The 25,883-nt window shown below is 33.9% G+C and overlaps 1 protein-coding gene and 1 long non-coding RNA gene across 7 annotated transcripts in view; one reads left to right on the top strand and one right to left on the bottom strand.

Annotated features, from left to right (window-relative positions):
• Positions 1 to 25,883, bottom strand: part of f (espin protein forked) — a 149,568-nt gene that overhangs the window by 53,951 nt on the left and 69,734 nt on the right. For all 4 annotated transcript variants that reach the window (XM_074137364.1, XM_074137363.1, XM_074137361.1 and 1 more), the window contains exons 3-6: positions 10,837 to 10,992; positions 9,154 to 9,337; positions 8,798 to 8,980; positions 2,264 to 2,374 (exon numbers count right to left, since the gene is read on the bottom strand). In XM_074137364.1, coding sequence (XP_073993465.1) covers positions 2,264 to 2,374; positions 8,798 to 8,980; positions 9,154 to 9,337; positions 10,837 to 10,946 — 588 coding nt within the window. In that variant the 5' untranslated portion in view covers positions 10,947 to 10,992. The remainder of the gene's footprint in view (positions 1 to 2,263; positions 2,375 to 8,797; positions 8,981 to 9,153; positions 9,338 to 10,836; positions 10,993 to 25,883) is intronic.
• Positions 3,372 to 8,779, top strand: LOC141458839 (uncharacterized). Of its 3 annotated transcripts, none has more exons than XR_012461216.1 (3): positions 3,372 to 3,726; positions 6,364 to 6,536; positions 8,023 to 8,779. It is a non-coding gene; the product is annotated as an uncharacterized lncRNA (long non-coding RNA). The 3 variants fall into 3 exon arrangements; XR_012461215.1 differs by having other exon boundaries at positions 3,373 to 3,726; positions 6,364 to 6,543; positions 8,187 to 8,779; XR_012461214.1 differs by having other exon boundaries at positions 3,376 to 3,726; positions 8,187 to 8,779.

Here is a 25,883-nt window from a genome sequence, read left to right as displayed (position 1 = left end):
TCAAAAAGCCTAAAATATTTTATTTTTACTATTGTTGTATTATTAAAATATTTTAGTTCTATGACAATGTACGTATGTATATTCTATAAATTATATTATTTGTTACTTATAAATTACTTTAAATTATATTTCATTGTAACTGGGTGATTGCCCATACTGTAAATAAATAAATAAGATGTTAATTTTAGAAAAGGAAATCTGGAGAGGAATCTACAAACTTCGCGCTTTGTCAATTTTCTAACTTCAAAAATTCGTATTAGAATACCTACTAATATTTTGATTCTTCGCCAATATCTTTGATATTATAACGGAAATGAAGTCACACTTTACTGGGTTTCAAGTTTAAAAATGCAAACTCTTCTAAAAGTGTGACTCCTTCATAAACAGTGTCAAATCATTTGGAATATATTAATATTAAATATAAATTAGAACAATGGTGCAAGAAACTGGTTATTAAGCTTAATGAAACTAAGCCTCAAAACACCATCTTCACTCTTTGTCGCATTACTCTTCTTCCAGGCTTCTATAACCTAACACTTCTACCAGTAGTGTTCACTGGTAGCCCAATACCTAGCGCTTTACTTAAATCAAAGACTTTCTTGGAATCCCTAATTAGACTTAAAAGAACAGAATTAAAAAGACGCTTTTGCCAACTTAAAAGACTCTAAATAGATAGATCTACCTATACTTTAAAACCTATCTGGGCGTAAGGAATAGTAGGCTCTCGGTTTAATCCAAACACACACTAATCTCCAAAGAATTCAATCTCTACAATCGAAAAAGGTTCGATCCATGGTAAACGCTCCATTTTATGCCTCTAACTGGCCATTACAAACTGATCTCAACATTCTTTTTATCACACAAGTCGCTAAAACACGATACAGGAAACTCCACTTCGATCTGAAATCACATCTAAATTCTCTCGCTGAAAATCTTTCTTCTAGAACTCTTCCTGACAACCCAACAAGACGCCATAAAAAAAAAGAGTGGCCTCATGATCTTCACTCTAGTGAAGAGAGTGACTAATAGTCTGTTTTGGAGAGCTACCACTTGGTTACTTCACTCATTTACTTTTACTGTTCACGTTTATCATTGTTACTTTTAGCGCAAATAAACTCTCGTTTAAGTATATAAAATTTTCTTTTAAAACAGAAAAGTGAGGAAAAATTCGTCGATGATATAAAGAGATTAGATAAAAGACCATAACGGTACAAAAATGAAATGAGGATGATGTGCTCAACAATATATCTGTTACCAATCAATTGATAAATGTTTCAAATTTAGAACTCTCATTCTAAGTTTAGAATTAAAGATAAGAAATGTTAGACGATCCTAAGGTAGGAGGACATAGCTGCAATCTAAGACCACCTGCAGTTCACCATTACTGTTCCCAATAACAGTTTTATAAAAAATAAAAAAAAAAAAAACAAGGACATCTTAAACTTTTTTTCCACACAAAAATGATTCACATAAAACGATAGATTATTGCAGATACAGTTAGTATTTTAAAATAGTTGGTCTAAAGGTTCTGGAACTTTTTGCAGTCATGACAACGTTCAGTAAGTCAAAATGGGCAGTGTCCATCGAATATTCATGTTCTTTATCTAACGTCAACTGCATTAATAATAATTAAACATGCTTAAGCAAGAATACCAAGCAATAAATAGACTTCCAAAATCCAATACATCATAAATATATTACTGTTGGTATCCATGCAAGTCATGAAAATAATTATTACAGGTGATGTATCCTATTAACTAGCTTTGTGTTATCAATTTAAAAGAACTGGAGGTTATAGTAACATTAACAAAGATATTTCCACGTTTAGCTCTGGCCTCTGTAATGTATTAACTAATTTTTGTGTTAGACACTACGTGCTGAGAATCCTGACACATATTTTGTCAACGCCATTATCATGTCTGTGCGGAGATTTCGTTTTATTGATCCGTATCAGGAATTGATCACTGCGTTGGCAAAAAAAAAAATAATCGCCTTTCCACAGGTAAAAGAAGTTATAGTTAAACAGGAATAAGCGAAGCCTACTTTGCTTAACTCTCGATAGTCCTACTTCTCCGATCTCTGCAATAGTGTAGAGAGAAATGTCAACTGTGCGTTATTTGTCGAAAGATCAGTAAGAGTTACCAGGATTGAAATCTAAGTGAAGAAAGATCCATTCAAATTACAAACCAAATAAATTCTATTTTACTGGCAAGAGCAGAATAACGAGATACTTTCTCCATTAAAAATTTTATTCTGGACTTACCCTATTTGTTGGATCGGCTATCCTGCACGTACATCCATGGAATCTGCCATATCTTCTAGCTTCTTCACCATAATCAGGACTGGTGCCATGTTGTACCAACACGTTGAGACACTAAAATTAAAAGAAAAGAAATAATTAGTTGCTTACTTATTTTTAAACACTAAAATAATCTAAAGAGTTAACATTATTTAGAAACTATTATGTATAAGTTAATGAATAGCAATTGAAAAATAATTTCATTTTTCATGTCTTTATCAAATTTATATTATAGCAGCAATGTTCAATTATTTAAATCTCTTTTTCTTTCTTTTTAGAACTTTCCTATCATCAATTAAATGTTAGGAAACCTATCTGATGTTTGTGCGATACAGATTTCACAGTTCTTGACTACACATTTTCTTAAAGCTGAAATTTTTATGGTTAAACGTCCACAGAGAAGAAATTGAAGGTTTTAAAATTCTGTGTATTGCTAACGAAAAAATAGTCTATGAAGCAGCCAGAGTCTAAGAAGCAGTTAGGTACAGTGAAATACAAATGATATTTTGAATGGACAAAAAGAGTTTACAAATGGACGACCACTCGGAAAGAAGAAGAATTCGATGATTCGAAAGAAAAAATGATGGAGTCGGATTAAAAGATGAATGCATTCAAGAAAATTACAAATATCTATTATGAAATATAAATAATATATACGTTTAAATAAGAACTTAATGACAATATGCATTCTAGACAAATACCCAAAATAAAGACAACATTCGCAACACAAAAAACAAGACTCCACACAAAATACAAACCAACTTAACGTCCTTGATTAACTGCAACTACTTCATAGTATTGTATACTGAACAGCCTTTACAAAAACTGGCAGAAAAGAAAGAAATAATAAGCAACGGGCAAACAAAATTGATGGTAAATGAAACGTCAAAATGTTCAACCGTAAATTTAAATTCTGAAACTCTAGCACTAATAAAAAGTAATGATACAACAGCTCAATCTCAATTAATTACAGATCCTACCTCAGTTGTTTAAAATAACAGACATAAATAACTTAAACTAAATAGATATAAAACTACATAATCAGTACCAACCCAGTGCGGCAACAGAACGTTGTTATCACTTGATTGTAACCTAACAGAATGTTACCTTCTCATGTAGTACTTGCAGCTCCATAGGTTAGAGCCACTGTTTATGCTTGCCCCAATACATTTTCTAAAATCCCCTTGTGCTCTCTCCTCACAAATTATACTTTTTAAAGAAATATTCAAGGTTAAAGATGCGCTTAATTCGATTTTCTGGCTAAAAAAAAACAAAACTTTTTTTTTATCATCGAAAGCGAAATCAATTAATTCGCCAATATTTTAATAGAAAGAAAAGTAAAAGGTTTAATAAAGTGGAAAAAGGAGTAAATTGATTTAAAAATAAGTTGACCGAAAAATGATGGCTCCATCATCGTCTGGATGAAAGTAAGTTCATTTCCAAATTGACTCGATTTGGCTAATTTTTAATGCACTTACTTAATTATTACTATGCACTGAATAAAATCACATTTAATGATCGTATGAAAGTTGCATTTTGCATGATTAAATTGCAATTTTATTTTTTTGCGCATGATAGAATTTACAGTGAAAGCAACTAGGGAAAATTATGACTATTTACATTATATTATAAATAATTCTTTTTTAGAAAACTATTCTAGAGAGGTTAATTTAATATTAGGGAAACAATAGCGAATTTAACTTTCTTCTTTAAATTGGGCTTATTTCAACCATATAAACTGATAAAATGCACACAAAGAACAATACGAACCAATTTTATTGTTTAAAAAACGAATTTAAGAGCAGCTCAATGGTGCACTATCAATGAATGCAAGGCGTGCACTAAATACCAAGTTATTCTACATTTATTTAGTAAATATATGGACAAAATTATCATGAATATTAGCAATGTTTATAAAAGCTTGTCTTTCAATTGGAAGTTAAATTCTACCTGAAGTTGAAAATTCATAAACAAAGTCAACTATCTGCGGCTTTGGTAATATTTAAAGTTTTAAAGATCTAATGAAGGAAAATTGGTTGCATATACAGGGTGTCCCAAGCTATACGGAAACTAAGATAGCTAGAAAAAAACTAAAAAATACGTGTTCCCTTAGTTTTTTGTTAGACATCCAAATTTACTTTGTATTTTTTTTTCGGTGCTTCCAGAAGCGAGATATAGGCACCAACTTCATTTTTTCAAATGGGAAGGTGCGTTTTTTATTTCAGAAATAGATTCCTCTATTTTTTTAAAGAAAAATTTACTTGAACGGTTTTTTTCTGTGAGCGATATTTTAGAAGTTATGAATGAAAACATGATTCTTATAAGAAATGTCAAAATGATAATATTATAACGGTTTTTTGATTAAATAAGAAGAAAAGTACTATTTTATTATAAATTTTACTCCTCATTAAATTACAGATCATGCTCGAACTGGCCTTCACCATTAGAGATGCATAGACATGCTCTTTCCTGCCAATTGCCCTTACTGCCAAAGAAATAGATTCGGCTTTAACCGAGTTACAGGCATCTATTATTCTCTGCTTTAGTTCATCTACAGATGCCATCCCGGCTTGATTCTGATGCACCTAGATTTAGAAATGCTTTTAGATAAGCAGAAATAAGAAAAAAAAGAAAAAAGTTATGAATAATCACCTTGTTTTTCAGGTATCCCCAAAGGAAATAGTCCATAGGTGTCAAATCCGGTTAACGAGGTGGACACTGAATCGCCCCCCGTGTCGATATAACACGCCCATCAAATTGCCTATCGAGATATCTCTTTACGTGCCTGATGGTGTTATATCCATCACGGAGGCTATTCAGTGGCCATCTCGTTCGCCGGATTTGACATCTATGGACTATTTCCTTTGGGGATACCCAAAAAACAAGGTGATTATTCATAACTTTTAATAGTTTCCGAGAAAAAGTCGTTATCCATATAGCTTGGGACACCCTGTATATTATATGTTACAATTTCAATTCTGCAGGCAGGACAACTTTCTTCTAAAACAAGCCCGGCCACTCGTCAAATATATTAATTAACTTCCATAACAACGAAATTTTGGCAGAAATTAATAATTTTTTTTTTTGATTAATTTTAACGAAGTCACCCCATAATTCGAAGCGAATTCTTTTCTGTATTCCTTTTTCATTAGTCGAGAATGTTGCTGAGAGTGAACTGCTATTATGTGGCAAGTCAATGCATTATTTGGCTGCAGTTTATCTAGCATTATTTTTAAGAATCGATATTAGTATTTTATTTGACAGCTTTTTTAGACATTTGTCATTTAGGCGCGGGAAACTTGATGGGCTAAAAAAATGAATGCATTATTCTCAATCTCAATTTTGTAATTCACAAAAAAATGTTTGGGGAATTTCAAACTAAATCAATACACAAGGTATACATACACATGGATGTAGGGAATCATTTTGGACACTGCACTGGAGTGTTCTAATTGCAGTTGCATGTACTTTAGAAAGCTAGCATTTTTACAGTTTTTTTTTTAAGGTCACGTTAAAATATATGTCAACAGAAAAAAAAAAATCCTGTAACGATACAAAGTACATATATGTACTCAACAAGCTACAACTTTGCAAGATTATACGATTGTAAATTGCGTTAAATTGCTTTTAGAGTTTATAATTAAGGACACACCATTAAAAGCACAGTAAAGAAGTGAAATATTGTTTTAAAAGATCTTGAGAAGACGAAAGGCTATATTTAGAAGTTATTTTCTGAACCCTGGAAATGATTAGCAAAAATTTAACATGAAAAACCGGTTCGCGAACCTGCCCAATTTAGCCGTTCATGATCGTAGTGATGTTCTGTTTTAAATTACTATAAATCACCAATAAATTATTTCTAAAAATTAATTTACGTTTCAAGAGACGCATTATTTTTTGAATACAGTTTGCTTACTAGCCAGAAGAATAAAAACAAAAAATGGTTTAATTAAAAGAATAAGACCAAAAAAAAAAAAAATGTTGAAAAATAAATAATTTAACAGCAGAAAGGAACTTTTAGGTAACATAATCGATTCATATGTAACAATACATAATATGTTTAGAAGTTTAGGCGAAGACATGTTCACTAGAGGACGTGTGGTAATGTACACAATGGAAGAAGACCTCCGTAACTAAACACCACTCAACAGAGTACATCGTCCTCGGATGTCATTGTTATAGCGTCACTGTAGATCATCAGTTTTCCCCGAAATGTAATCAACTGTACGTACATCGTGTAAGTTGTAAGTAATGGAAAAAATTCACTGTCGTTAACCCTTAAGGGTTTAATACAATGGCTACATAACAGGGGAATAAATTACAAAGTCTTCTATTAATAGTTTCGAGTAAAAAAACAGTTCCCACATGTAGTTTTATAGAGGTGACGTATTTAACCATTATTCTGTTATGCATCTCCGTTCTAGGAGCTAATGTATCGCTACATAGACTGAGAGCAAAAAAATATATTTAAAATGGCAAATAAATATTTACTTATTTAGTTCTTGTGCATTTTAATTTATGCAGAACTATAATTTCATGGCACATGTTATGTCATAAAAGGTAATAGTCTCTTTTTCTAAAAAATGATAATATTCAATTGCTCTGCCGGCTCTGATGGATTTTCTCCCTGCCAGCTTCTTTTCAGTTCACTGTCAGTCTGGAGGCTGGCAGTGCACTAATCCAATTTTAATAACGCGACAAACGGGAGGGAGATCAGTGATGATTACAAAATATATCTGGTAATCTCAAGAAGGAAGGCAATTTTATGGGAAACCGTTTTTTCGAGAAGGTTGTACCCAATGGATTGTGGATAATTTTTAGAGTAGGATTGCCTGGGATTCGGATTAACCGGGATCATGTTGAGTAAATATCATAAGAACACCTGGATCGGCGCCGAAACAAAAGTTAATTTTCGGTGGCGATAGGAAAATTTTATTGTCTTCCGATGTAACATAATTGTAGGCGTGGCAGCAACTCTTTTATACCTAATTTTCTTGAAGGGTCATTATGTATGTAAAAACCCAAAATATGGTGCAATTAGTACTGAATTTCTTGGGATTTACCACGGTCTTACAAAATAACTTACAATCGGCTTTGTAATTTACATATTTTCACATAGGCATCTTACTGATGAGTCTACCTATGCACCCGTATAATACATACATACTTATATACATACGTATGTACATTCATAGGTACAAATGTACTTTGTAATAACTGTGTATTCGGTTCAACCAGGATTTCAGTTTTCCGGGGTGATAGCCGGAGGTCAGCCCGGTTAATCGAGGTTGTACTGTATCTTCTTCTTCTTCTTCCAAGGTATTTCCCTAACCAGGGTTCCTTGCGCCTTTGCGTCCATCCTTCCCTATTCTGAGCGTCGCTTTCGCGTAGACCTAGCGCTAGCATTACGTTCCCTTTACTTGCGCGAGCCAACTATTCATAGGCCTTCCTCTTCTTTGTCTGTCAGCAGGTTGCCAGCAGAGAGCCTTTTTTTGGGAGGCGCGTATCACTCATGCGAAGAATTTAATATCTTTAAATAGTTATAAAAGTTTTGATTAAAAATCAAAAAAATAAATATGAATAAGATTTCGAAACTTTGATCGCTGACCAAATTGTTGTAACTCAAAATGTGCATCAGTTTCTGAGATCCTATAACATAAAGCTACAATTAATGATTGAGAGCAGAGATTTAGCATAACAATGTGTTATTTTTTTTACAAAAGGAGGAGCCTCAACTATAAACCTTAAGAATGAAGTTGTGACACCTCTATCAGATGAACAAAAATTGAAATTCTTGAAAGAATTTAGTGGGCAACATCTAGATACTGGATACTGAAATATATTCAAGGTTCTGTAACTCTGAAGAGAACAATAATTTTCTTTTCAGCTGAACACAACCGATTTCCAATTCTTGGTGCTTGGTAGGACCTAAACTGTAGAGAAACCAAAAATTAGACAGCAAAAAGTCCAGCAAGGAATGTGGGAGGCCATCTACAACACAATGTGATAACGACAATTAATAACTAGAGTTGAATAATTTTATAAAAATTATGTACGAATTTTATAGTCACTAATCCAAATAGAGGTAAAATAAACAATGTAATGATCAATAAAAGATCGAATTGGGTTACAAAATTAATAAGAAAAAGTCAAAAAAGCAAAGTTTTCTTTAAAATGGCTAACTTGCTTTGGTCAATTGAATGTTTTAGTTTTAAAAATATTTATGCATAAGAACTGTGAAAGTGCAGTAACTGTTAAGTGTGCTGGCACACAATTTTTCTTGTTCATAATTAAACAGTAAATTCTAACAGTCAGTCAACTTTCTATGGACATCAACAGTAATGATTTCAATTTAAAAGAACATTAACACTTAAATCAAAACAAAAAACAAAAAATAGAGAAAATACCTTTTTAAAACATGACAGATTATCACAAATTACAAGCTATACTATAGTACCACTTTCTGAAAATGGAAATACGACAGTCTTGTAAATATACCTGCATTTGTTGGTTTTCTGCAGCATCATTAATGGGACTTTTGCCATAGTTATCTTGTAGAAGAAGAGCACCATGCCTTAACAACCATCGGACACAATCTACATGACCTCGACTGGCGGCGAAATGAAGAGGAGTGGCACCGTCACCATCGCGTAGATTAGGATCCACTCCTTGGTCTTCTACCTGTACCAAAAATAACAAAAAAATAATTATAATATTTCTGCTGGTCAAATCATTTTTAAACAAATCGAAATACAATTATTTAACTCCAAGAATTTAACTATAACAATAAATAATTGTCCCTTTAAGAAGCTACTAGTATTAAAATTTGTGAACTGCTAGAAGTCTTTACGTACCATCCATTTAAGACAAGACAAGGATCCCATCTGTGCGGCTGCATGGACTGGTGCCATTCCATCTTTCGCTCTTATGTACAAAGATCCACCAGCTTCTAGTACTAAAAACCTTAGAACGTCTAAATGCCCTTCTTGAGCTGCAAGATATACCGGCGTTACGTCATTTTCCATCTGCGTATTCGCTCTGAAAAATTATATGATTATTATTATTAATTTTTTTTTTTACAAGGAGAGAACATTTAATTAGGGACGGATTTTGACGACATGAAAAGCATTCAGGAACTTATTCAAAATAAGCACTGTATGTCTAATTTTTATAATATTTGGTTGTTAATTTCTTTTTAGCTGAATTCGATTCAATTCATTTTTTAAATGGTTATGAGATTATCAGATAAGCCCCACAAAAACCAGTAATTTAAAGAAAAAATACTATTTCATGTTAAGTTTGATAACATAAGTAATCTCTTCAACAAGTGGTTGAAGATAACTACTTTAAGCATTACTTGAATCATTCACAAATTATCTGCTCTTATAGTCATTCTTTTATTTTTGAGTATTTACTGCCTAAGACTTGAATATCTTCTAGAAAGTTAAACGATTAGCAATCTCCTGTTGGAAATTTATATTCTAATGAGAAAACTCCTAGACATCCAGGTCTAAGAAGTCTATAGCAATAATTTGGTACACAAATTATCGTAGCAGAAGGCTGAAAAAGAAAGCAGCAGCTTGACAATAGTGCTTGCAAAATCACTGCTTTCCGAAAGGTTGATTAAACGAGGGCACATCTAAATAAAATTCCGAATCGAATGACACCTCATTCAAGAAAATCGGTCGGCGATTTAGGCGATACTTTACAAAAAAAAAAAGGTCACAAGAAGAACAAGAACAAGAAAATTTTCTGAAAATGCCGTTTTTCCAATTTTCAGCAACGCATTTCTCGAAATACGTATAATCTATGTTGTCGCAAAAAATAAAAGGAAGATCTGCTCTATGTTTTAAAGAAAATTTGGGTATTTTATCTTTTATAGAAAAAGAGAAAAAAATTGTCAAAGTTGGGTGTTTTTCAACGTTACGCTTTTTCGTGCAGTTTTTCGTGACAGTTTTAATGCTATCTGGTTGCCCAAGTGGATGTTGAAATTATTGTAATTCGAACAGAGACCTGTTAATGCAACTGATTAAAACTAAACTCTGACGAGAATAAGTAGCGACTGGAAATAATATTTTGAACATTTATTGTACCGCTAGAGCAGCCCTTTGCTATCAGAAATGCATTATTTAAAGCAAATGAAATATTCAAGTAGAATGAGCACATTTGTAATCTTATATTTTAAAAGGAGAGAAAGAAGTATGTCAATAGTTCTCCTCTGATAAGATTTGTCAAGTGTTAATCCAAAATGATTCATTATAAAAAAATTTTCTACTTTTAACTTTACAAATAACTACTAAATGTAGAGCAAATCTTAAGGTAACATTTCTATATATTAGTATTATCATATTAAACGTCTACTGTTACACCATGTTTATTATATAAGCAGATAAATACGGCTAATTTATGCAATTAATGTGCTATTGATTACAGTGCCAGGGTAAGAATGTAATTATTAGGATATCAAGATTGAAATTTAAACGAATTTCTTACTGAATTAAAAATTGAATTAATGATTGGAATAACATGTAACTTACGTAAGTCCAGTGGTAGTATCGACCAGCAATCTTGCACAATCCAGACATCCTCTGGCCGCGGCATAGTGCAGCGCCAGGGCTCCATTCGGACTAGTCTCGAGGGATGGCATGGCTGCTTCCCAGTGCAACCACCGCACTACAGAAGCTACACCTTCCCTGCAAATTAGAAACAAAAAGAAGAAGGTTTATAATTCAGAAAGATATTGTTTACAATTTTTTAAATCTCCTTTATTTGTGCTACAATTAGCGCTATAAGTATCGTAACAACGATAATTGTGAACGGTACCAGTGGTAACACTCCAAAACACTGAACTATTAATCACCCTCTTCACCAGAAAGAAGAACACGAGGTTACTGTCTTGTTGGAGGAGTTCTAGAAGAAAGATTTTGAGCTAGAGCAGAACCTTTTACACTTTTAGGAACCCTTTTGAGCTCATGGTCTTTCTTGAAGGACCTCATGACCTCAAGTTTAAGAAGCAGATAAAATTGTTTATCACAGCTTTTTTCCTACTAAAATTTCTTGTATAGATGATTTCCATTTTGCGTGCGTTTTGGCTGAGCAAATAGTGATCACTTGCGGAACTACTGTCAACGTTTCAGGGGACACTAGGATCTGCGGAACCCAGTTTTAAGACCCCTGAGCTAGGGGATTTTCGTGCGATTGTAGGTATCACGGCCATTCGTATCTACACTAATAAAAAAACAAATTGTTTACTTCATTAACTAAAAACAACCGTCTTCATTAACTAACTTTGAACATAATCTGCAATGAAAGTGATTTTAGTAATGAGATTTTGCTGCATTATGATTTGCACGCAGCATCATTTCCTGTCTTCATACAACATTGAAGATGGTGCATAACATAATTTAATGTTAATAGCAAACAGTAGAATTTAACATTTTTGAATTTGAATTAGCCATTGACGGAGTATCTAAACGTACCACGTTTTCGTTCGTAATATTGTGATTCTAGCTTCAAAGCACATTTCTACGTAATTATTTCGAAATTCCAAGGGGTTGTAGAAACCAGGGCTCTTCCAACAATGTAAGGAACTGTGAACAGGAGAAGTAAACGAGTGGAGAAGTTAGTGGTAATACTCCTTGGCAGTGAACTATTAGATACTCTCTTCACTAGAGAGGAGATCACAAGGTCACACTGTCTCTTAAGGCGTCAGCAAAGAGTGATCAAATAGATTAGCCACTGACGGGGTATACAAACGTACCACGTTTTCGTTCGTAATATTGTGATTCTAGCTTCAAAGCACATTTCTACGTAATTATTTCGAAATTCCAAGGGGCTGTAGAAACCAGGGCTTTTCCAACAATGTAAAAGTGAACAGTAGAAGTATACGAGTGGAGAAGTAAGTGGTAATACTCCTTGACAGTGATACTCTCTTCGCTAGAGAGGAGATCACAAGGTCACACTGTCTCTTTAGGCGTCTAGTTCGGGTTATCAGGAAGAGTTCTAGAAGAAAGATTTTGAGCTAGAAAAATTGAGTGTAACTGCAGCTTGAAGTGGAGTTTCCTGTATCGGGTTTGGGCGACTTGGGTGATAAAAGGAATGTTGAAATCAGTGTGCATCAGTTCGGTTAAAGACATAAAATGGAGCTTTCATTATGGATCGACATATTTTAGATAGTAGAGATTGAATTCTTTGGAGATTGTAACGTTTGGCTGAATCCTGTTTCTATTTCTATTTCATTTTATCTGTTTTGTTTTTTGAACAGCAGAAATAATTTCAGACTTTAAAAGTGTTGATGAAGCATTTTACTTCTTTCCACACGCGATGTTCATGAATTTGAGAACCGTGATCTCTTTTAAGTTCAGAAAACTTGCTAAATAGAGTTACGCGACCTTTGCATCAACTCAGTCTCGAGTTTACCCCTTGTTTAAATCGTCGAACATCATAGCTCCAAGATACATCTTATATCCCTTTTTATAATTTAGCATTAAAACAGGATATTTTAAAAAAAAAACCATGCGATGCCGATTAAAGGTTTTAAAAAGCAGTTTAACCATATGTACTGTATTATTTATTTATACACTTATAATTAGATTGTCAACTAATGAACATAAATCATGTAAATTATGTCGAGAAAGTTTGATCTGCTCTAATATTAAGAACCAGGTGTAAAACTCTCCTTTCACCAGTGTTTATGATTAAGAAGTGAAATGAATTCTGCGGTCAGGTTTATGGACAACAACAGTGTTCTCACTAATATCAAACATATCTCAAGTTATACACGTATATATTTTGTAATCATTATCTCGAGATAACTGCAAGATTTAATGGTACGCTCAGGTCTTTCTTTTATTTTTTTCAATAATGTATTTATTTGATTACGTAACTTTACTTGCATTTTTCAAAATATAGACCTTGGATTTTATTTAATGGTAAACATGAGAATTTAATAGTAAAGTATGTTTGCTAGTCACCACTGACAACGATATCTAATTTAGTTACCTATTAATATGGCGTATGGAAGCTTCATAATCACTAAACGTTAAAAATAAAGGTTAGTGACCTTATATTAAACATAAATTGCATACAACAATAATTACTAAGCGTAAAACAATGTACGATCTTCATTGCAGAATAAATAATAAATGCAGTAGAATATTATTCCAATTAAACTAAAAAAACCATAACCAAATATGCAAACATCATCATTATTATGTAACAAAAACAGTAAAAAATGGATTAATAAAGTTAAATTGTTTTAGATGAATAGATTTTATAAAAGTAACATCAACGTTTTTTTTTTTAATTTATTAGTTAAGTTACACCAGCGCTAGATGCACTATTAGTAACAATGACAATAGCTGATACCGCTACAAACTCCACTAATTGAGGGGAGAAGTTACCCACCCAGTGATAACACTCCATAAGTCGTCTCCGAGGATTAGCTACTCTCTTCAGAAGAGAGAAAATCGTGAGGCCACAGGCTGATTTTAATCGTCTGGGAGGATGATCTGGAAGGTGATGAGATGATAAATGGTGGACAAGAGGATTGGAATGAGAATGATGAAGTTCTGATGAAAACTTTTATAGTGAGTTCGAGGCAACCTGGACCTACAAACGGAATTTCCAGGTCTGTGTGGATAGTTAGATTTGAAACGTAAAATGGAGCCGTTAACGATAAGTGCGGAGAATTTTAGACTGAAAAGATTGAATTCGTTGAAGATTGGAGCGTTTCGTTGAACCCCACAGTTCAATATCGTACGTCCAGGTTTTAGTATAGAATTGTAAATCAGTCGTTTGTTATTAAGTGAAAGTTTTGAACGTCTTTTAAGTAGTCGATAACGCCTGTTAACTTCAGTTCGTTTAAGTCGTGTGTGCTGAGTTCCAAGTCAGTCTTTTGTCTAAATACAGCCCAAGATAACGGACAACATTGGCAGGAGGAATTGAGTCATAGAAGATCCGGAGGAAGAGTGATGCGGCGGAGAGTAAAAGTAATATTTTGAGATTTTGTTTCATTTAACATCAAATTTAGATATTTTTTTTTTTGGATCCACAAAAATGTCTAGGATTGCCACGTTTAGTCTTTGGCAGGATTCCTGTCCTTCTGTCTTCTTCAACAACAATCCTCTTCCTGATGAGCTACCTTGGGTAACTTATAGACAAACGCCTAACTTGGAATTCACAAAACGTGCAAAATTCCTTAACAAGACCACTATGCTCCAATTTGGCTATAGAAATCAAACAATTATATGCAATACTATATTCAGTTCTATGAAGTAATGACGTTTATCGATAAAGAAGGCCACTGCACAGCTCAGCTTCTTTTTTTGGCATATATTTTACCCAATTATTCACTCTACAAATCTATAAGATTAGTCAAATTACCAATTCTGCTTCCTCTTACTTCGATATAATAATAGGACGTATTGTAATCGAGCGGATTTTCGATTTTAGCGTCTCCCTAAATCTTCATTCATGTAACGCCCTGCCCCCAAAATCCAAGACAAAAAGAAATCACAAGAAATGGAAAAAGAAATAACAAGAAAGAGAAAATGTAAAATTTGTGCTAGATACGCACTATGAGATTTGGCTGTAGCATCTTTATCTCAGAGCAAAGTTTACTGAAGATGGCTATTAATTGATGTAGCTGCTCTGATTACACTGATGGCCTAATTAAACTTCATCAACTTAACAATATTCTTATACCGTTAATTTGTTTTTTTATCTTTCTTTGTATGTGCCGCTTTAATAAAATACAGAATTTATTCGTGTCATATTCAAATATAAATGAGTTTATTACTTCTCGAAATTGGGGATCATAACCGGGATTGTGCTATGTCGAGAAGTGTAGCGAAATATTTATTTTTGAGACTCTGGCTATTTGTAAAAAAAATAAGGTCTAGCTTTAAACTTGCGATTAGTCTTTTAAAGCTCAAGGGAAAGCGCGCTGCTTGGAAGTGAAGAAGATTGTCATGTCAGAGACAAATAAACAAATCTTCAGGATGTAAGCAAGAGAACAGAATGCAGTTAATTTTAGTAAAAATTCCAGGTGCAATAACTAGACTTTCTGAGCCCAAAACTACTGCATTCATCTCGATGTCTGCAGTGGTGTCCAGAAGCCAGAGAGCAGTTAATTTACCTTAACCTAGGTTTAAGCAAATGTTTGTGCGTTGTGTTGAATCCACAAGCACAAGTTTGGAACACTCAACGATTAAGGCAAATCCTAGTGGAAGAAGAGCCCTATGGAACAGAAGAGTTCAACCAAATGTACCAATTTCCACAGAATTCAATCGCTACAATCTACGAGTAAAATACGTCGATCCATAATGAAAGCTCCATTTTATGTCTTTAACCGGACTGATTTCAACTTTCCTTTTATCACCCAAGTCGCCCAAACCCGATACAGGAAACTCCACTTCAAGCTGCAGTTACACTCAATTTTTCTAGCTCAAAATCTTTCTTCTAGAACTCTCCCTGATAACCCGAACTAGACGCCTAAAGAGACAGTGTGACCTTGTGATCTCCTCTCTAGCGAAGAGAGTATCACTGTCAAGGAGTATTACCACTAACTTCTTCACAAAGTTTACTTCTCCTGTTCACAGTTCCTTACATTGTTGGAAGAGCCCTGGTTTCTACAACCCCTTGGAATTTCGAAATAATTACGTAGAAATGTGCTTTGAAGATAGAATCACAATATTACGAACGAAAACGTGGTACGTTTAGATACTCCGTCGGTGGCTAATTCAAATTCAAAAATGTTAAATTCTACTGTTTGCTATTAACATTAAATTATGTTATGCACCATCTTCAATGTTGTATGAAGACAGGAAATGATGCTGCGTGTAAATTCATAATGCAGCAAAATCTTATTACTAAAATCACTTTCATTGCAGATTATGTTCAAAGTTAGTTAATGAAGACGGTTGTTTTTAGTTAATGAAGTAAACAATTTGTTTTTTTTATTAGTATAGATACGAATGGGCGTGATACCTACAATCGTACGAAAATCCCCTAGCTCAGGGGTCTTAAAACTGGGGTTCCGCAGATCCTAGTGTCCCCTGGAACGTTGACAGTAGTTCCGCAAGTGATCACTATTTGCTCAGCCAAAACGCCCGCAAAATGGAAATCATCTATACAAGAAATTTGAGTAGAAAAAAAGCTGTGATAAACAATTTTATCTGCTTCTTAAACTTGAGGTCATGAGGTCCTTCGAGAAAACCATGAGCTCAAAAGGGTTCCTAAAAGTCTAGAAGGTTCTGCTCTAGCACAAAATTTTTCTTCTAGAACTCTTCCCAACAAGACAGTGTCCTCATGTTCTTCTCATGTTTGACTAATAGTTCAGTGATTTGGAGTGTTACCACTGGTACCGTTCACAGTTATCGTTGCAGATTATGTTCAAAGTTAGTTGATGAAGACTTGTTTTTAGTTCATAAAGTAAACAAATTTTTTTTTTATTAGTATAGATACGAATGGCCATGTTACTGATAGCAGAAGCAATGATACCAACAAACATGTGTCGAAAACAGGACTCTGGCTTGCATAATAAGACATTGGGCTCGTATATTCAAATTAAGACATTCAGTTGCACTAATCATTAGCCAGATCTCATTTATAATTATTCACACTCAACCACAGAATTACCTCAATTTGAACATTAATTACGCAAGTTATACCTATATCTGTTTACAAAATTTCTTCTTGAATTTCGAAATACGTCCCTCCACTGGACTTATAGGAAGGAAATGGAATCGTGCAGACTTTACACTTTTGAATTTAAACCGGAAATAACTACTTGGTCCTCTCAGAGTAACAATTTTTTTTTTCCACAAATTGGTCTGACCGTTTATCTGGATATGGGTCAAACGGAAATATCACTTGACTGAATCAATTTTATGGTTTAGACATTTTCTCGGAAAATGGGTTCAACAATTTTCTTTAAACTGGATATACTTATTTAATATAGTTTATAGATAATATAGATAATATATAGGTAGCCGTGAAATTAGAATAAAGGTACCACTGCGAGATGATCAGTAGATTTTCCTTTAATGTGCTGTTACAGTGCACCGTTGACCAATTAAAAAAATTAATTAAGTCAGCTATTAAGTTGTCAAATCTATCAATTGATTACAAATAACGTTTTATTGCCTCCAAGAAAAAAAAAAATAAACCACCTGGGTTTTTTGAATCCCTTCATTGCACCACTGTGACTTAATATTTGCCAACTGACATCCCTCTGCTAACAAATGAGTGAACTCAAAATTAGGCCTTAAAAATACTAAACCAAGAGCCTCGCCAAAACGTGAAATTAAAGGAAGGTTATGAAATTGGTGCAGGCATTTGCACGATGGTTTGAATATTTAGAAGCAGTTTTAGAGACAGCCTGGTTTTTAAGGTTGTATGAGAAAATTTAGTTTTAGTAAAAATTTTAATTTTTTAATAATGTTTAAATTTTTTTTGTACTAAATAAATTTAATAAATTTCCACCGACGGTCTCTGATCATGGTTGATGTCTTTAGAGGTTATTATGTTATTTTGATTATTGTATTATTGTGTGTAATATTTATAAATTAAGACTTTAAATAAATAATATAAAAGCTAGTAAATTATATAAAATTTTATCACGAATTTGGAGGTTTTTGCGATCGTCAAGATGCAAGAAAATTAGTAAAAGACAATGGATAAATTTCAAATAGTTTCCTTAATTCTTTTCCCAGTCATTGGATGATAACCTTTATCTACCAAATAATAAATCGGCATACTTCCAATAAATCAGTCATGATTACACGCGTACATGAACCCAGCGCTGATCCAGATAGACCAGTCACACGAAAACGAGTGCGTCAACGATACATCAAATATACGAGTAGTACGCTAATGTTCATCAAGACACCAAGATTCAGCAGACTGCCGCTTAGTAACCCCAAAGGATGTAATAAATGTCTGAATGAGGGGACCTCTGTTGACAGTATCCCTTGATGAAATCGCTGCGTCACACATTTTAAGAATCTGTTTTGAATAATTAAAACTGTCCGGCAGGACAGTTGTATAAGGGTTGATCATCAAAAACTGCACGAAAAAGCTGTAACGTTGAAAAAACACCCAACTTTGACAATTTTTTTCTCTTTTTCTATAAAAGATAAAATTCCCAAATTTTCTTTTAAAAAAATAGAGCAAACCATCCTTTATAACTATATTTTTTTTTTTTTGCAACAACACAGTTTAAATAGATTTCGAGAAAATGGACAAAAACGGCTTTTTCAAAAATTGGTCTTCTTCTTCTTCTTCTTCTTGTTGTTACCTTTTTTGTAAACAACGTAGCGCCTAAACGCGTGAACCGATTTTCATGAAGGAGGTGTTTTTTGGCAAAGGTAGCTGATTATTACTTTCAAATTATTTTTTTGGTAATGAAGATTTCTGTTTAACAAAATTCTGCTAAAAACTTGGTTGTAATACGTTCAATAACGGTTACCAATTAAATATAAGTCAATATATTATATAAATGACAGTTTACTCCTATATAGAACTGAGTGAAAGAACTACCTAATTACCCACATACATATAAACTACATTAATAAGGTTAATAAGAAACTTCTAATACCGCTAGTTTTAGTATTGTAGAGCACATTTCAGATTATTGCCTACAATATATGTATTGTAGGAATAAAAGTTGACAAGTGGTCGTGTAAGAATGCAGAAAAATATAGTCTAACGGATCCTTTCAGATAATGTGATAGAAGGCAAGGGATATAGGAGCTCTTACTGTGAAACCGGTCCATCAGCAGGCACCCCCTCAATCTATCTGTCTCTGTTTGGACGGTCGAAAAACGGACCGTGCTTTTAAGCTGCCATTATGTTCTCCTTAATATTAAAGCTCCATTTCCTTCTAGCCAGCTGCTCCGGTTACACTTCTTACAATCTTACTGTCATCACGGATAATAAATACGTTACAGCTAAAAAAAAAAAAAACTGCATGTCTCTAGTTGCATTTCTTTCGAACATGTACGTAATCATAAATCTCGTAAGGTTACATCAATTTAATACCTTAAAACTGCTTTAGTACCAGAAAAAATTTTTTTTGGGGTCGTCACAGTTTATAGGGATGTAACGGTGAAAGCAGTAATTACCAAGTTCATTTAAAAAAAATTAATCAAGTTAGTTATAAATTTCGGTTTAACCTCATTAACCTTTGGATTAACAGTTTTTTATCGACGTACAAATTGCTATTTAAATAAAGACATAAAACTAAATCTTTACCAGTTGTAAAAACTAATTAAGACACAAAATTACGGTTCTACCCAAATCTAAGGCACTGATTTACGTGAGGAATTTATATTTTGAAGGCTCTGCTAAAATTAACCAGTTGCATGTGAAATTTAATTTTTAAAAACCACTCACAGTGTATGGAATTAAAATCAGACAATGACGTAGTATACACATCGAACGCAGGGCAAAACAACCAAAAGTTTACAACATCGTAATGTAATAATCACTGCAAGCGACTTTTTCTGCAATTTCTGGGGCTTGAGATTACAGAGCATTCTGTGCTCATTCAAAAATCTTGCACCGCATTGCACAAGGTATGAGAGCTTCTATTTGTGTGCGTAATTCCCAATCCCTCTAATGAGGAGACCAAACATGTACCAACCACTCATCATTTGGCTGGCTCACACCGCAGTTCTATTGGTGAGATAAAGGAAACATCCCACCAAATAATATTCTTATTTTATTTTGTTTAAATTTCGAGTTCTTATAGTTAATGGCAATTTTATATTTTTCACAAAGAGTATACACGTCGAACGCACCGTAACAGTGATTTGGTTTGACGTGAATACACGTCAAACCAACGCTTAATTGGTTAATAATAATAAGTGAAAGGAAAGGCGAAACATTTACGCGCGTTTTGAAAACAGAGGCCAGATCCTGGGTTCGAATCAAGCTGTTTTCTCTTTCTAGGAGCTTCTTGCGGCTTATTGTCCCGTTTTGGACTGTGCACTGAAGAAAGTTCTGGGCACTAATGACCATAAATGGTGGACGCTCCTTATATAAAATTTTAAATAAGTACGGGGAAGAAATGAAAAGAGCTTGATTTGAGTGGAACACTGGGCGATCGAAGACCAAGGATGAAAATCTTAGCAAAGAATTAAGGATAGAATATGATAAGGAAGGAACATGCACGGTGCAACGTGCAAGAACCATGGTATAAGGCAAGACCATTTTTAGTAAGGCAGTTTTGCTGTGATTTATCAGTAACTGGTTGCTGAGCTCATCATTAAAGATATTAGATAGTATTACATTTAATTCAATCTTAGAATCCGCACTCGTGTTTCTGGTTTCGAATCCTAGAATCACCGCTAAAATTTCTGACCAGTTTTTAACACGAAATAAAGAAACTTTTTGCAAATGAAAAAGTTAAGACTAAGAAAGTTTCCTAATCAAATCATGTGTCAATTCAATAATAAGCAAATCTTGAATAAATTAAAAAATCAAAGAAAGAGCCCCACAATTATCTTGTTGGACAGAAACTGAAAATGGAAACCATAGATAGAGAAAATGAAGAAAGTAAAATTATGGTCAAAGAGGAAGGTCAATTGTGCAATTCTGGTGAAACATAGCCATAGAAAGTGAATACTCAACGATGGCGTGAGCCCCAGTCAATGCAAGAAAAGTTACCTTCCCTCGTTGTAATTATTTTGATGAATGGTGGAGGTCAGGGGTTAGCCGCGAGTACAAGGTCAAGATCGTAAGATCGTCTGGAGGCGTCGCTACTCCACAGCAAGTTCCATCTACCTACGGTCTTTCACTTTCTTTTAAGGTCATTACTACGAAATTGAGAAACTATCTCTTCCAAATTTAAATTGATAATTAGGATGCGCTTGGTAATTTATTAACTTTTTTAAAAAAGTAAATAAATACCAGAGAAACATTAAATTGAAATAAATAATAAATAAAAAAAATTTTTATATTTTTTTTAAGTAAAGTGATTAATTATTTACACACTAAGTGGACAAGAAAGATCAAAAAGGGTTACAACCCGGTGCTTAGTAGAAAGTTAGTGAAAATATTTGGCATCTCACGATTTGTTAATCGTCCCATTAAAACGATATCTCTATATACAGGGTGTCCCAAGCTACATGGATAACGACTTTTTCTCGGAAACTAAGATAGCTAGAAAAAAACTAAAAAATACGTGTTCCCTTAGTTTTTTGTTAGGAATCCAAATTTACTTTGCAAATTTTGTTCGGTGCTTCCAGAAGCGAGATACAGGCACCAACTTCATTTTTTCAAATGGAAAGGTGCGGTTTTTATTTCAGAAATAGATTCCTCTATTTTTTTTTAAAGAAAAATTTACTTGAACGGTTTTTTTCTGTGAGCGATATTTTAGAAGTTATGAATGAAAACATGATTCTTATAAGAAATGTCAAAATGATAATATTATAACGGTATTTTGATTGAAAAGAAGAAAAGTACTATTTTATTATAAATTTTACTCCTCATTAATATTACAGATCATGCTCGAAATGGCCTCCACCATTAGAGATGCATAGACATGCTCTTTCCTGCCAATTGCCCTTACTGCCAAAGAAATAGATTCGATTTTAACCGAGTTACAGGCATCTATTATTCTTTGCTTTAGTTCATCTACAGATGCAATCCTGGCTTGATTCTGATGCACCTAGATTTAGTAATGCTTTTAGATAAGCAGAAATAAGGAAAGAAAGAAAAAAGTTATGAATAATCACCTTGTTTTTCAGGTATCCCCAAAGGAAATAGTCCATAGGTGTCAAATCCGGTGAACGAGGTGGCCATTGAATTGCCCCCCCCGTGTCGATATAACACGCCCATCAAATTGCCTATCGAGATATCTCTTTACATGCCTGATGGTGTTATATCGACACGGGGGGGGCAATTCAATGGCCACCTCGTTCACCGGATTTGACACCTATGGACTATTTCCTTTGAGGATACCTGAAAAACAAGGTGATTATTCATAACTTTTCATAAGATCAGAAGTTGTAATGAAAATTAAATTGTAGCCAAATATTATCACCTAGCTTAGTTTATACGTAGTTTACAAGCAACATTCAAGTGAGATGTTTATTCAGACAAAAGATGTGCACGATGGGTTAGATCAGTGGTTCCCAAACTTTTTTGACCCATTGACCCCTTTCTATGGTCAAAACTTGCCCACGGACCCCCAAGTCAAAAGGTACATAAATGCATAGTATAAAAATTACAAATTTAAAAAAGCATTTTGTTGAAGAAGTATTTATTGAAATTATAACTTTTGTTTAAAATAAAATTTAATAAAAATTAATAATTTGGATGAACGTGATGAGATGTTATGAGTGTATTTATATCCGGCTCAATGTGTGTGAGTAGCTACCGCAAATCCCCACGAGTAATCTTTGGTTCAGGTCTGCATGAAGAGCCGTTAAGCGTTCGACAGTGAGCAAGCTAATCTTCATCTCTATTTTAGCAATTTCGAAAGATTTGGAAACTGAGAACATTCTCCTCTTCCAAGGTTTGGTTTTACAGAAAACGTTTTACAACAAACGGAGATATGACGCTTTTAGTTTTGATTAAATTTAATTGGCCACCTTGTTAGTTTCTAATTTCCTTAATAATAAAAATGGATCACAGTTTTATTATTTTATATTGAAACTTGCGCGGACCCCCGTGACGTTGTTCAGGGACCCCCAAATCAATTTTAATTTTCCACGGACCCCCCTGAATGATACCGGGGACCCCTGGGGGTCCGTAGAGACCACTTTGGGAACCACTGGGTTAGATGATGGATCTGAATAGAAGAAGATTATTACTATCATGTAAAACATCACTGAAATACAGAATTTCACTTATTTCGTGTCGTGTTCGATATTTGAAAAAAAAAATGAATTATTTCAACTTAATTAGGTTTAGATAGTGCTTAATTAATTTTTGGGTGCGCAGGAACATTTTGCTTAGACTCCTGCACATCCCAAATAAACGGTGTAACGAGCAGCCTCCTTAAGTGTAATTAATTAGTATGTCTGTAAAGATGTTTACAGATTAAACAAACGAGAAAACCCTAAGTATTTTTAATAAACTGCTCAATGAAACAGGTTACTTTAAAATGAGACTTGATACAAACAATATGCCATCACTAACCCACATCGACTAGGTCAATGAAACTATGAGAGAATGTGTAGTGGAAAGAATCTCCATAACCTGTCTTGTTTTTCTGATCGAAGAACTGTAATGGAAGCTAAATGTACTTAAAATATGTTATCCTAAAAAAAAGGGTTTTGGGAAACCTTCCCAGTTCAAACCAAGTCTGTTTCAATCAAAATCTTCGAAAATAAATAATATTTAAAAGTACTAATAAATAAAAATGAACTAATATAAAGTATAAAGTCGTATTTAATTTCAAAAGGACAATTGAATCTGTCCTTACAACATCCTGTATGAATTAAAATGTTTCTAATCTTTCGGGATCCATCTTCAGATCCTTTTTTAGTCTATAAAGGAATAGTTAAACATAATTTAGGTAAGAGTGAGAAAGAATCAGAATTTTGAGTGCCCGTTTTGAGAATTAACTAATTTTTGTTTTGTTTCAAAAACCCAAAAAAAGTGAGACTGAAAATAATGCAGGGAAATCCGAAACGTCTTTTTCTGCTAGATTAATCAAAGATTTTGGGGACTGAATTCAATGTTTTTTGTTAACACCCAACGTACAAAAAATAAATAAATACTTAAATAAAATAGAAAAATAAAGAATATTGTGCTTGTTTAAGGATGTATAATTAAAATATCTGTTCGCAACAAATTGTTATGCAGAAAAATGACATTATTTACAGAAAGTATAGTAGTTACAGCAAGTTACGGTACACATTAAAACTCTTAGATGGGTGAAAGAGGGACGTTGTACCGTTTTTCCTTTCTGTAACTCCATAACTACATGTCTGCAATTGTAAATTACTTAGAACCGTCTTGATATCGGCATGAATACCTTCATTCTCTGTACAACGCCGTCATACACTTCTCTCCCCAACCACTTTTTTAAAATTACTATACTTTTGAAAATAGTACGCAAAATAATATGGAGTTCCGACAGGTTGTTCTCGTGGGAGTATTTTCATTTTTTTTACCGCCCCCTTTACTTTTAGTGCAGTATAATTTTTTTATCATGTAAAAACCTGTCTAAGATAACATTAGATCAGATGTAGACGTCTGGAAACAATGAAGAGATTTTTTTTTGTAAAAGACTTAAGCGGTCTCAGATATCTTTTGGACCTTCATCTAATAAGTAGATAAACTCGGCATTTAGACTGAAAAAGGATGGAAGTCAATTGGCTTGAATGTCGAACAGAAAACCTTCAAGCACCGTTTTGGGCGAGTAAATGATTACAAAGTACACGTCAAATATGGCATAATCTGGAATTATAGATAGATATTAAGCTTTGTTAGTAGGGAATCTGACTTGCCTCGAGCGGTTTAAGCTTATGAGTCAGTTTGGATTGTACGAGGGTTTTAGGAGTAAGATGAGGGGGCTCCAGGGCTAAGTAGGGCGGTGTGGATTTTTCTACCCTCGTGGAGTAGATCCATGAACCAAAGTAGCCTTTTCCACTCTCTCAAATCCTGGGATTTCTTCATTTGTAACTGGAGGGCATGTTTTAGGAGCTTGTCTGGCGTCAGTAAAGAAGGCAACGTAAATTTTAACAGGGACAACCCCGAAAAAGAAAAGAAACAGTCTCAAGCCAGCCTTGAAATAGTATAGAACTTAATAGCCCTGAAGATGGCGATGATGAGTAAAGATGACCCTGAAAATGACGACCCTGGAGTTAATTGTTCTTCCTCTATATTGCAGACTAGCTCCACAGAGAGACTGTAGCAAGCCTACCTAGACTCAAAACAACAATCCACGGTTCAGCCCCGTAAAAATCCCATCTCTTTCTCCGTCTAGAAGCCATCAAGTCACCGGACATTGGCTGTCCATGGTTCCACCTCTCTCTCTGAGAGGAATAAGAACTTTGAAAGGGATGCCAAAGATGTACCAAAGAGCCTGTCTTGTAAAAAAGAAAACCCGAAGTCTCCCAGCTTCTCGCACGGCTTTTGAAGCACTGGACTCTCGGAGCAATATATTTTTCCGAGCTCATCTGGAAATTACGATGGCATGAGAGCAGTTTACTGTCTCTAAATGGCATCCATAACTTACAGTTCGAAGACGCGGAGAAATCACAAGGAAAACGAAGAAAATACCTCAATTGTACTAAAGTGGAATAAAAAAATTACCATTTTTCTCTAATTCAGAAGCCACAAAATTGTATTTCGGTGTAAACACAATTTAAAAAAATTGACATGTACCCAATAGTTCGCTACTTTTAAAAGATGTAACAAAGTCTCTCCATTAAAACTAAAAGTGCTAATATGGAAACTGCTTCACGATAAATTTGTAAGAAGGGAAAAAAAAAGATGGAAGACATTAATGCTAAACTGTAATTACCTTGTGAACTACAACAGAACTAGATTACCTTTTCACAGCGTGTGAAAGCGTACCTTTAAGAAATTAATATTAATCGTTGTATTATACAATAATAGGTAT

The sequence above is a fragment of the Rhodnius prolixus genome, unplaced genomic scaffold, assembly GCF_049639745.1.
Source record: "Rhodnius prolixus isolate KJV_2025 unplaced genomic scaffold, Rpr scaffold_5, whole genome shotgun sequence".
NCBI lineage: Eukaryota > Metazoa > Arthropoda > Insecta > Hemiptera > Reduviidae > Rhodnius > Rhodnius prolixus.
The sequence above is the reverse complement of the archived record's forward strand: the minus strand, read 5'-3'. Positions and strand labels throughout refer to the sequence as shown.